Genomic DNA, 13364 nt, shown 5'->3' on the forward strand with positions numbered 1-13364 from the left:
TGGTCCTACCAGTGTAGGGATGAATGTATTGTGTCGTGTAGGTGGTCCTACCAATGTAGGGATGAATGTATTGTTATGTAGGTGGTCCTACCAATGTAGGGATGAATGTATTGTGTTGTGTAGGTGGTCCTACAAGTGTAGGGATGAATGTATTGTGTTATGTAGGTGGTCCGACCAATGTAGGGATGAATGTATTGTGTCGTGTAGGTGGTCCGACCAGTGTAGGGATGAATGTATTGTTATGTAGGTGGTTCTACCAATGTAGGGATGAACGTATTGTGTCGTGTAGGTGGTCCTACCAGTGTAGGGATGAATGTATTGTGTTGTGTAGGTGGTCCTACCAGTGTAGGGATGAATGTATTGTGTTGTGTAGGTGGTCCTACCAATGTAGGGATGAATGTATTGTGTCGAGTAGGTGGTCCTACCAGTGTAGGAATGAATGTATTGTGTCGTGTAGGTGGTCCTACCAATGTAGGGATGAATGTATTGTGTTGTGTAGGTGGTCCTACCAGTGTAGGGATGAATGTATTGTGTTGTGTAGGTGGTCCTACCAATGTAGGGATGAATGTATTGTTATGTAGGTGGTTCTACCAATGTAGGGATGAATGTATTGTGTTATGTAGGTGGTCCTACCAATGTAGGGATGAATGTATTGTGTTGTGTAGGTGGTCCTACCAGTGTAGGGATGAATGTATTGTGTTATGTAGGTGGTCCTACCAATGTAGGGATGAATGTATTGTGTTATGTAGGTGGTCGGACCAATGTAGGGATGAATGTATTGTGTTGTGTAGGTGGTCCTACCAGTGTAGGGATGAATGTATATTGATTGGTATTTTCTGTAGGTGTGTCCCTCTCTGGACTCCGTGGAGAACCTGATGCTGGCTCTGTTCACAGTCTACATAGACACCGACTACCCTGTCACTGGTAAGTCTAAGACATCACAGTCAGATTAATTAGGCATATCTTTATACTTAGTAAGTTACAACAAAAAACGATCATATGCCTCAACCAATTTTATTGTTTTGTGGGGTTTTAAAGACAATATGCCATCTTGTAGGAGGCCAGAGTCAGAGTACCCTGTCTTGTATGTGGACGATGTCTGAGGCCAGAGTCAGAGTACCCTGTCTGGTATGTGGACGATGTCTGAGGCCAGAGTCAGAGTACCCTGTCTTGTATGTGGACGATGTCTGTTGTAGATCAGACCCGTGAGGATGTGCACGAAGCCCTGGACTGTGGCCTGTACGTGATTGTCAGTCAGACAGGGGCGTATCTCCGCAGCGGTGGTTTCCTGGAGAAGGCAGCAGACCTTGTACATATGTTGATCTCAACTCGCACTCAGACTTTGGCTGTGTAAGTTCATAGGTGTATGTCAGTCCAACCATAGAAACTAACTTTTTAGTCCAGTAGTCCTTATAATGATAACATATAGCAAAATCCTTAATAATGGCAAATTTCTACTAGTCCTTATTTACACAGTAATCTGGTTCTTACATTCATATAAAATAAAATTATTGAAGTCAGTTCTTAAATACCTGAAAGAGCTGTACCTTGTCAGCATCTGTTAACAGTAGCTCTATTGTATAAACCTTGTTTCAACTAGTTTTTATATGATCATGAATCAATATTTTTAGAAGCAAGTGTGTTACATGATATATTGCTCTATCTATTATTCATTGTTGCATGAGATGTAGATGTGAGTAGACACACATATATTTGAGCATACATACATACACGAGGGAACAACGTGTTAGTAGGGAGCTTGTCACTAGAGACAGGGCCCAGTTTGATGTGACTGGTTGTTCCAGTAAGTAGGGAGCTTGTCACTAGAGACAGGGCCCAGTTTGATGTGACTGGTTGTTCCAGTAAGTAGGGAGCGTGTCACTAGAGACAGGGCCCAGTTTGATGTGACTGGTTGTTCCAGTTAGTAGGGAGCTTGTCACTAGAGACAGGGCCCAGTTTGATGTGACTGGTTGTTCCAGTTAGTAGGGAGCTTGTCACTAGAGACAGGGCCCAGTTTGATGTGACTGGTTGTTCCAGTAAGTAGGGTGCGTGTCACTAGAGACAGGACCCAGTTTGATGTGACTGGTTGTTCCAGTAAGTAGGGAGCTTGTCACTAGAGACAGGACCCAGTTTGATGTGACTGGTTGTTCCAGGTTGCAGCATGTGTGTCGGTGTGTGAGCAGCCTGCTGACAACACTGAGGGACAACCTGCCTGATGCCAGCCACACTGACCCAACCATACAGGCCCTGGTCAACACACTCTACATACCACCTAAGGGAGATAACTACGCTCAGGTCAGTAATACTGAATATGTTTACTGTTCCACTAAATACATGGGCTGGCAAAAATTATCAATAATCAGAATTATCATCGATGTGAAGAAATATTAATGATTATCGATATGAAAATTGTGTCATAGATAATATCTTACATAAACTATTTGGATTTACCAAAACAGACTTGTTATTGTCAATAGTGTCAATTGCTGAAGATGGAAAGCCACTGTTTTTGTTGTCTCTCAAATGTCCACAAAGTAATCCCTGCATAAATGCGCCACCACTCCCCAGTGGTGTGAAATATGTTGATTCTTTCGGACTCTGTTTAGAGTATTTACTCAAATTTACTCTCCCGGTATTTATTGATAATTGATCGATATTCGGCTAACGATTATCAATCTCAATGATCTGTATTGATAGCCAGCCCTACTAAATACCACCCCCCAAATATTTTCAAAACTACCTCATCCTTTCGACATATGCAAACAGAAGCTTATTTAGTGTCCCCCTTCCCCCAGATACAGGAGTACATGACCATCAGTGGACTACTGTCCTTGACAAGTCTCGCCAAGAGACGGCCGACAACCACCTTGACGCAGTTGATGTTCACCACGCTCTTCAACGCTGTGCTCCTCACGTACAAGGGGTCGGGTGACATGACCTTGACCCTGACCAGGAAGGCCTCTGTGACATCTATCACATCGAAAGAACAGGGTCAAGATGGAAGGGAGATAACTGCTGTGGCATGGGAGAAGGAAGACCTGGAGAGATTGTTGGATTGCCTGACACAGAGTGTCATCACCCGCTGGTGGGCTGAGAATGACAAGAAGGTACTCAATTACGTACTAGAAATCAGGGGTATAACTGTCCACAATATATCTCACTAGTACTGTTGCGATACAATACACGGTACTATACATGAGAACTCCACATAAAGGAAATGAATTATAGTCCAACTAAGACATATTTAATAGATTTGAGTCAACTGATAAAACAATGGCTTGTACAGTAGAACATGGATATAACAAACTACAAGGGACCAGAGAAAGCCGTTCGTTATATGTTGTTCGTCATATAAGTTTTCGCTTGGAAAAGTCTGCCATCTTGGATAAAACAAAACACAATACACGTAATTTGTTTTGCAGACAAGATTAGTCCAATTGTCATGTACAGGTAAGATTTACATGACGCAACTTAAACAAGGTCGAATTGTCACAGCTGGTTGTGCTTATTCGCCACGATTGTGTTGATTCGCTGCTAATTGTGTTTAAACAATTGTCAGTGACACTTGACACTGAGCGAGATTTCTCAGTTCGCTATACACATCACTAGTTGATGGTATATTGGCTTGTCCTGGATCAGATATCAGTTTGCTATATACGTCACTAGTTGATGGTATATTGGCTTGTCCTGGATCAGTTCGCTATACACGTCACTAGTTGATGGTATATTGGCTTGTCCTGGATCAGTTTGCTATATACGTTAGTTCACTGTAGAGAGTTTGTGATGTACGTAAGTTTTATATGATAATATATACCGGGTAGGCGATAATTCAGGGATTCTGTAACAGTTTGTTGTTCGCTCTACCCGTGTTCGTTATATCCCTGTTCTACTGTATGTTCGTACCGTTTTACATTTCATGCTCATATATGCTTGAATTGTTTTGTATCTATACATAATCATGTGATATTTGTGTCACATGGTACAGAATATCTCTCTCTGTGCTGAATGTTACTGTTACACTCCAAATACAAATGTATTGTTTCTCTTTGTATTTTGTTTGTATAACATCCCTGCCCAATAGAGCTGGAACGGGTAACTCAGGTCTTGTGGGTACTGAGAAGGACCCGGGTACCCACACGACTACCTGGCCCCGTAGTTAGTCACGATCTGGTGTTTTAGTGATGTATTGTGTAATAACAATAACAATAAAACTCCATGGTTACACAACAAGCCGCTTAATGTGCACATTTCTTTCTGACTAGGAACTCATTCCTTCTGAATTCTACATGTTTAAGTAATGATAAAGCTTCAGTCAACTTCAGTGTTTGCATGATCAGATCATTACATATGTGGTGCGGTCGGGTAGCCTAGTGGTTAAAGCGCTCGCTCGTCAAGACTCGGGTTCGATTCCAGACATGGGTACAGTGTGTGAAGCCCATTTCTGTTGTCCCCCTCAGGAATATTGCTGGAATATTACTAAAAACGGCGTAAAACCATACTCACTCACTCACTCACTCACTCACTCACTCACTCACTCACTCACTCACTCACTCACTCACTCACTCACTCACCCACCCACCCTCCCACTCACTCACTCACTCACTCACTCACTCACTCACTCACTCACTCCTCACTCACCCAACCCACCCTCACTCACTCACTCACTCACTCACTCACTCACTCACTCACTCACTCACTCACTCACTCACTCACTCACTCACTCACTCACTCACTCACTCACTCACTCACTCACTCACTCACCCACCCACCCACTCACTCACTCACTCACTCACTCATTACATATGTGTATCTAACAAGTTTTGCTAGGGCACCAGAAGCCTGGAACCTACTCCGTGATGATCTGAAATTCTTTGTCGGTTTCTGTTAATTCCAAATCGCAAACAATCTGCATGTTTCATGATGTGAAGAGCTGAGGAAATCTTGGGTCCATATATCAGGACATTTGTTGGGTGTTGTGCAGGTTCACCGCTTCCCGGATTTGACGTCTGGGCTGGACCAGCTGAAGGTGAAGGTCATGAGTCTGGTCACCGTCCTGGACAGTGAGAGTCAGAGGAAGCTTCTCAACATGGCCGTCACAAGGTGAGTTATGGACGAGGGAACTGACCACATGTGCTGACAATACATGAAATTGTAACCTACAAGTCAGTTCTTTTTGCCAGTCCTCTAAGGCGCTGCAATTAGCTGTGCAGTGTTGCATCCCGTGGGCACACCAGAAACCTATGATTGTGGGTTCGAATCCCCGTACGCCCCGATTATGTTTCTAGGTTTGTCAACACCATAGCTGTGCTCGTGGGTTTTATCGAAGCGGTAAGTGTCCCAGACCTGCATCCATTCGGCTTTCCTCCCACTAAAATGTACACTTTCATGACAATAAAATTCTGCCTCTTTCAGGTCGGAGGAAACAGGAGGCATTGCTTCAGTTTCATTGTCTACGTTGTTGGATATCCTCAAGACCAGCCAATCAGAAGTCAGCTTGTCCGATGATGCTGTCATTGACAGGTATGTTATTGATGTGAATGAAGCAAGAATGGGATATTGCCCGATACATTGCCTGCTCTCTTGTAATTAGAAATAAATAATACTTTGATCATGATGAAGAGATGAGATTCATCACCTTAATGTGGGTGTTCCTGACAGAGTATGTTCTGTGTGTGCACTCTGTCTGCTGAACCAGGCTGCAGTTATAGACAGAGAGTCTGGACTACTACATAGTATAAACATAAGGGATATTACTCCATACTCCATATGTTGAATTTAGAATAACAGTGTTTCATTGTAGTTGTGTCATTGTATCAATTGTCGCTCACTGTCTGGTCCGTTGATAGTACAGCTGACTTTGAACATGTCGTTCCAGATGCTGCACCCTGACTCCCAACCTGCTCCACACCCTTCAGTGTAGCACGAGCTATGTCAGCGACCACGCCCGCCTCACCGCCGCACAGATCCTCAATGCCCGATTCATCACCACCCCGGCGGACTCCTCCACAGAGGTTGATGGTGAGACACTCTGAGACGCACTGACTCTCCTAGATACACTGACTCTCCTAGACACTCTGAGACACACTAACTCTGATAGATACACTGACTCTCCTAGACACACTGAGACACACTAACTCTCCTAGATACACTGACTCACCTAGACACACTGAGACACACTAACTCTCCTAGATACACTGACTCTCCTAGATACACTGAGACACACTGAGACACACTAACTCTCCTAGATACACTGACTCTCCTAGACACTCTGAGACACACTAACTCTAATAGATACACTGACTCTCCTAGACACACTGAGACACACTGACTCTCCTAGATACACTGACTCTCCTAGACACTCTGAGACACACTAACTCTAATAGATACACTGACTCTCCTAGACACACTGAGACACACTAACTCTAATAGACACACTGACTCTCCTAGACACACTGAGACACACTGACTCTCCTAGATACATTGACTCTCCTAGACACACTGAGACACACTAACTCTCCTAGATACACTCAGACACACTAACTGTAATAGATTCACTGACTCTCCTAGTCACACTGAGACACACTGAGACACAGTAACTCTCCTAGATACACTGACTCTCCTAGACACACTGAGACACACTAACTCTCCTAGATACACTGACTCTCCTAGACACACTGAGACACACTGAGACACACTAACTCTCCTAGATACACTGACTCTCCTAGACACACTGAGACACACTAACTCTCCTAGACACACTGAGACACACTAACTCTCCTAGACACACTGAGACACACTAACTCTAATAGATTCACTGACTCTCCTAGACACACTGAGGCACACTAACTCTCCTAGATACACTGACTCTCCTAGATACACTGAGACACACTAACTCTCCTAGACACACTGACTCTCCTAGACACACTGAGACAGACTAACTCTCCTAGATACAATAACTCTCCTAGACACACTGAGACACACTAACTCTAATAGATTCACTGACTCTCCTAGATACACTGAGACACACTAACTCTCCTAGATACAATAACTCTCCTAGACACACTGAGACACACTAACTCTCCTAGATACAATAACTCTCCTAGACACACTGAGACACACTAACTCTAATAGATTCACTGACTCTCCTAGACACACTGACTCTCCTAGACACACTGAGACACACTAACTCTCCTAGACACACTGAGACACACTAACTCTCCTAGATACACTGACTCTCCTAGACACACTGAGACACACTAACTCTCCTAGACACACTGAGACACACTAACTCTCCTAGACACACTGAGACACACTAACTCTCCTAGATACACTGAGACACACTAACTCTCCTAGATACACTAACTCTTCTAGACACACTGAGACACACTAACTCTAATAGATTCACTGACTCTCCTAGACACACTGAGACACACTAACTCTCCTAGACACACTGAGACACACTAACTCTCCTAGATACACTGACTCTCCTAGACACACTGAGACACACTTACTCTCCTAGACACACTGAGACACACTAACTCTCCTAGACACACTGAGACACACTAACTCTCCTAGATACACTGAGACACTAACTCTCCTAGATACACTAACTCTTCTAGACACACTAAGACACACTAACTCTAATAGATTCACTGACTCTCCTAGACACACTGAGACACACTAACTCTCCTAGATACACTAACTCTCCTAGATACACTCAGACACACTAACTGTAATAGATTCACTGACTCTCCTAGTCACACTGAGACACACTGAGACACAGTAACTCTCCTAGATACACTGACTCTCCTAGACACACTGAGACACACTAACTCTCCTAGATACACTGACTCTCCTAGACACACTGAGACACACTGAGACACACTAACTCTCCTAGATACACTGACTCTCCTAGACACACTGAGACACACTAACTCTCCTAGACACACTGAGACACACTAACTCTCCTAGACACACTGAGACACACTAACTCTAATAGATTCACTGACTCTCCTAGACACACTGAGGCACACTAACTCTCCTAGATACACTGACTCTCCTAGATACACTGAGACACACTAACTCTCCTAGACACACTGACTCTCCTAGACACACTGAGACAGACTAACTCTCCTAGATACAATAACTCTCCTAGACACACTGAGACACACTAACTCTAATAGATTCACTGACTCTCCTAGATACACTGAGACACACTAACTCTCCTAGATACAATAACTCTCCTAGACACACTGAGACACACTAACTCTCCTAGATACAATAACTCTCCTAGACACACTGAGACACACTAACTCTAATAGATTCACTGACTCTCCTAGACACACTGACTCTCCTAGACACACTGAGACACACTAACTCTCCTAGACACACTGAGACACACTAACTCTCCTAGATACACTGACTCTCCTAGACACACTGAGACACACTAACTCTCCTAGACACACTGAGACACACTAACTCTCCTAGACACACTGAGACACACTAACTCTCCTAGATACACTGAGACACACTAACTCTCCTAGATACACTAACTCTTCTAGACACACTGAGACACACTAACTCTAATAGATTCACTGACTCTCCTAGACACACTGAGACACACTAACTCTCCTAGACACACTGAGACACACTAACTCTCCTAGATACACTGACTCTCCTAGACACACTGAGACACACTTACTCTCCTAGACACACTGAGACACACTAACTCTCCTAGACACACTGAGACACACTAACTCTCCTAGATACACTGAGACACTAACTCTCCTAGATACACTAACTCTTCTAGACACACTAAGACACACTAACTCTAATAGATTCACTGACTCTCCTAGACACACTGAGACACACTAACTCTCCTAGATACACTGACTCTCCTAGACACACTGAGACACACTAACTCTCCTAGATACACTGAGACACACTAACTCTCCTAGATACACTGGCTCTCCTAGACACACTGAGACACACTAACTCTCCTAGATACACTGACTCTCCTAGACACACTGAGACACACTGACTCTCCTAGACACACTGACTCTCCTAGACACACTGACTCTCCTAGACACACTGAGACACACTAACTCTCCTAGACACACTAACTCTCCTAGATACACTGACTCTCCTAGACACACTGAGACATACTAACTCTCCTAGACACACTGACTCTCCTAGACACACTGACTCTTCTAGACACACTGAGACACACTAACTCTCCTAGATACACTGACTCTCCTAGACACTCTGAGACACTTCGATGCATTTATATAGCTGGAAAACGGTTGCCTGGAATTAAACGACATTCACTCACTCACTCACACCAACACTGAAAGTCAATGATCATGTTTAGGGGATGTTTGTCTTATGTAAGACTATTTTCTTATCAACCTTTAGATCTCTGGTAATTTAATTTAACTAATATGTGTATGATGTGTTTTTTTGTGTTATAATCTTGTTGCTATGGTTACAGGTGGTGTTGGACTGTTGGGTGTCCTGAACATGACCTTGCCCCATATTGGTACTGAAAGGTCAGAAGTTAAGGACATATACAGGTCAACACTCAGCCAGATCATCCTGTGGAAACAGGAAACTGAAGATCTCATGTTGTTTACCTGGTGAGTTGTGACTGAAGATCTCATGTTGTTCACCTGGTCGGTTGTAACTGAAGATCTGGTGTTGTTTACCTGTTGAGTTGTAACTGAAGATCGTATTTTGTTTACCTGTTGGGTTGTAACTGAAGATCTTGTGTTGTTTACCTGGTGAGTTGTAACTGAAGATCTTTTGTTGTTTACCTGTTGGGTTGTAACTGAAGATCTTGTGTTGTTTACCTGGTGAGTTGTAACTGAAGATCTTTTGTTGTTTACCTGTTGGGTTGTAACTGAAGATCTTGTGTTGTTTACCTGGTGAATTGTAACTGAAGATCTTTTGTTGTTTACCTGTTGGGTTGTAACTGAAGATCTTGTGTTGTTTACCTGGTGAGTTGTAACTGAAGATCTCGTGTTGTTTACCTGGTGGGTTGTAACTGAAGATCTCATGTTGTTTACCTGGTGTGTTGTAACTGAAGATCCAGTGTTGTTTACCTGGTGTGTTGTAACTGAAGATCCAGTGTTGTTTACCTGGTGGGTTGTAACTGAAGATCCAGTGTTGTTTACCTGGTGGGTTGTAACTGAAGATCCAGTGTTGTTTACCTGGTGGGTTGTAACTGAAGAACTCGTGTTGTTTACCTGATGAGTTGTAACTGAAGATCTCGTGTTGTTTACCTGGTGTGTTGTAACTGAAGATCTCGTGTTGTTTACCTGGTGAGTTGTAACTGAAGATCTTTTGTTGTTTACCTGTTGGGTTGTAACTGAAGATCTTGTGTTGTTTACCTGGTGAATTGTAACTGAAGATCTTTTGTTGTTTACCTGTTGGGTTGTAACTGAAGATCTTGTGTTGTTTACCTGGTGAGTTGTAACTGAAGATCTCGTGTTGTTTACCTGGTGGGTTGTAACTGAAGATCTCATGTTGTTTACCTGGTGTGTTGTAACTGAAGATCCAGTGTTGTTTACCTGGTGTGTTGTAACTGAAGATCCAGTGTTGTTTACCTGGTGGGTTGTAACTGAAGATCTCATGTTGTTTACCTGGTGGGTTGTAACTGAAGATCCAGTGTTGTTTACCTGGTAGGTTGTAACTGAAGATCCAGTGTTGTTTACCTGGTGGGTTGTAACTGAAGAACTCGTGTTGTTTACCTGATGAGTTGTAACTGAAGATCTCGTGTTGTTTACCTGGTGTGTTGTAACTGAAGAGCTGGTGTTGTTTACCTGGTGGGTTGTAACTGAAGATCTCGTGTTGTTTACCTGATGAGTTGTAACTGAAGATCTTGTGTTGTTTACCTGGTGTGTTGTAACTGAAGAGCTGGTGTTGTTTACCTGTTGGGTTGTAACTGAAGATCTTGTGTTGTTTACCTGGTGAGTTGTAACTGAAGATCTTTTGTTGTTTACCTGTTGGGTTGTAACTGAAGAGCTGGTGTTGTTTACCTGGTGAGTTGTAACTGAAGATCTTTTGTTGTTTACCTGTTGGGTTGTAACTGAAGATCTTGTGTTGTTTACCTGGTGAATTGTAACTGAAGATCTTTTGTTGTTTACCTGTTGGGTTGTAACTGAAGATCTTGTGTTGTTTACCTGGTGAGTTGTAACTGAAGATCTCGTGTTGTTTACCTGGTGGGTTGTAACTGAAGATCTCATGTTGTTTACCTGGTGTGTTGTAACTGAAGATCCAGTGTTGTTTACCTGGTGTGTTGTAACTGAAGATCCAGTGTTGTTTACCTGGTGGGTTGTAACTGAAGATCTCATGTTGTTTACCTCGTGGGTTGTAACTGAAGATCCAGTGTTGTTTACCTGGTGGGTTGTAACTGAAGATCCAGTGTTGTTTACCTGGTGGGTTGTAACTGAAGATCTCGTGTTATTTACCTGATGAGTTGTAACTGAAGATCTCGTGTTGTTTACCTGGTGGGTTGTAACTGAAGAGCTGGTGTTGTTTACCTGGTGGGTTGTAACTGAAGATCTCGTGTTGTTTACCTGATGAGTTGTAACTGAAGATCTCATGTTGTTTACCTGGTGTGTTGTAACTGAAGAGCTGGTGTTGTTTACCTGGTGGGTTGTAACTGAAGATCTCGTGTTGTTTACCTGGTGTGTTGTAACTGAAGAGCTGGTGTTGTTTACCTGGTGGGTTGTAACTGAAGATCTCGTGTGTTCCTGGTGTGGACAGCCTGTGATATTACTGTTGATGTAGGGAGTGTGAGTCCAGAGGGGAATAAGTATGTGTTGCGTGTTTGTAGCGACCTGGCGGAGACGAACCCAGACAAGATGGCCGCCAATGTGGAAGTGATGAAGTTGGTGCAGCTGTACGTGACCCTCCTGCCCCAGGAGTTGGGGGACACTGACTGGGACTTCATCCTGTGCAGCACCATCGCATGGGTCCAGGTGGGGCACTCACACACTCTCTCCAACACTCACATTCTCACATTATCACTCACTCATGCACTCACTCACTCTCACCCACTCACATTCTCACATTATCACTCACTCATGCACTCACTGTCCCACTCACTCAACCGCTCTCACTCATGCACTCAGACACTGTCTCACTCACTCTCACTCACTCACTCACTCACTCACTCACTCTCACTCACTGTCCCACTCACTCACTCAACCACTCTCACTCACTCACTCAACCAACCACTCACATTCTCACTCACTCAACCAACCACTCACATTCTCACTCACTCACTCAACCAACCACTCACATTCTCACTCACTCACTCAACCAACCACTCACATTCTCACTCACTCACTCAACCACTCTCACTCATTGTCCCACTCACGCACTCACACACTGTCTCAGTCACTCACTCACTGTTTCAGTGACTCACTCAGTCACTGCCTCACTATCACACTTACCCACTATCATTCGCTCCCTCCCTCCCCCTGACAGTCACACGCTTACTCACATAATAAGTTGTTTTTTTCAACAACATTGTGACAAAATGTAATACTGATGTAACGTTTACTTTGTTGTAACCACAAACATAGTGTATGTCAGTGCACTTCGTGACTTTGTACTTAGTCCCCAAAGAGTCCCCCCTCCCTCGTGTCCCAGTCAAGGTGTGTGTACATCAGTGGAGTGTTCTGTCCCCCCTCCCTCGTGTCCCAGTCAAGGTGAGTGTACATCAGTGGAGTGTTCTGTTCCCCCTCCCTCGTGTCCCAGTCAAGGTGTGTGTACATCAGTGGAGTGTTCTGTCCCCCCTCCCTCGTGTCCCAGTCAAGGTGAGTGTACATCAGTGGAGTGTTCTGTCCCCCCTCCCTCGTGTCCCAGTCAAGGTGTGTGTACATCAGTGGAGTGTTCTGTCCCCCCTCCCTCGTGTCCCAGTCAAGGTGTGTGTACATCAGTGGAGTGTTCTGTCCCCCCTCCCTCGTGTCCCAGTCAAGGTGTGTGTACATCAGTGGAGTGTTCTGTCCCCCCTCCCTCATGTCCCAGTCAAGGTGAGTGTACATCAGTGGAGTGTTCTGTCCCCCCTCCCTCGTGTCCCAGTCAAGGTGTGTGTACATCAGTGGAGTGTTCTGTTCCTGCAGACGGTGGTGGAGAGCGAGCACCTGCTGGCCAGCCTGACGCCGGTCAGCGTGTTCGCCATCAGGGCCTGTCAGCTCCTGGGGGACGTCGTCAACTGTATCGATACCCGGATACGGACGTCACCAACCAGCTTCCCTGACAACCTCCTCACAGAGTGGGACGAGTTCTTCAGCGAGGGAGTCTTCAGCATTCTCCTGCCTCTGTATGTCAGGCTAGTAGGTGAGTTGTACCTCACT

The 13364-nt window shown here is 44.3% G+C and overlaps 1 protein-coding gene across 1 annotated transcript in view; it reads left to right on the plus strand.

Moving 5' to 3' along the window:
• LOC124117646 (E3 ubiquitin-protein ligase listerin-like) overlaps positions 1-13364 on the plus strand; it is a 46356-nt gene that overhangs the window by 17659 nt on the left and 15333 nt on the right. The window contains exons 13-22 of the mRNA XM_048383433.1: positions 843-924; positions 1197-1350; positions 2154-2295; positions 2796-3107; positions 4982-5100; positions 5413-5520; positions 5876-6018; positions 9491-9635; positions 11837-11981; positions 13131-13347. Coding sequence (XP_048239390.1) covers positions 843-924; positions 1197-1350; positions 2154-2295; positions 2796-3107; positions 4982-5100; positions 5413-5520; positions 5876-6018; positions 9491-9635; positions 11837-11981; positions 13131-13347 — 1567 coding nt within the window. The remainder of the gene's footprint in view (positions 1-842; positions 925-1196; positions 1351-2153; positions 2296-2795; positions 3108-4981; positions 5101-5412; positions 5521-5875; positions 6019-9490; positions 9636-11836; positions 11982-13130; positions 13348-13364) is intronic.

Source organism: Haliotis rufescens, unplaced genomic scaffold (genome assembly GCF_023055435.1).
Source record: "Haliotis rufescens isolate VD_foot unplaced genomic scaffold, xgHalRufe1.0.p SCAF_48, whole genome shotgun sequence".
NCBI classification, from domain to species: domain Eukaryota; kingdom Metazoa; phylum Mollusca; class Gastropoda; order Lepetellida; family Haliotidae; genus Haliotis; species Haliotis rufescens.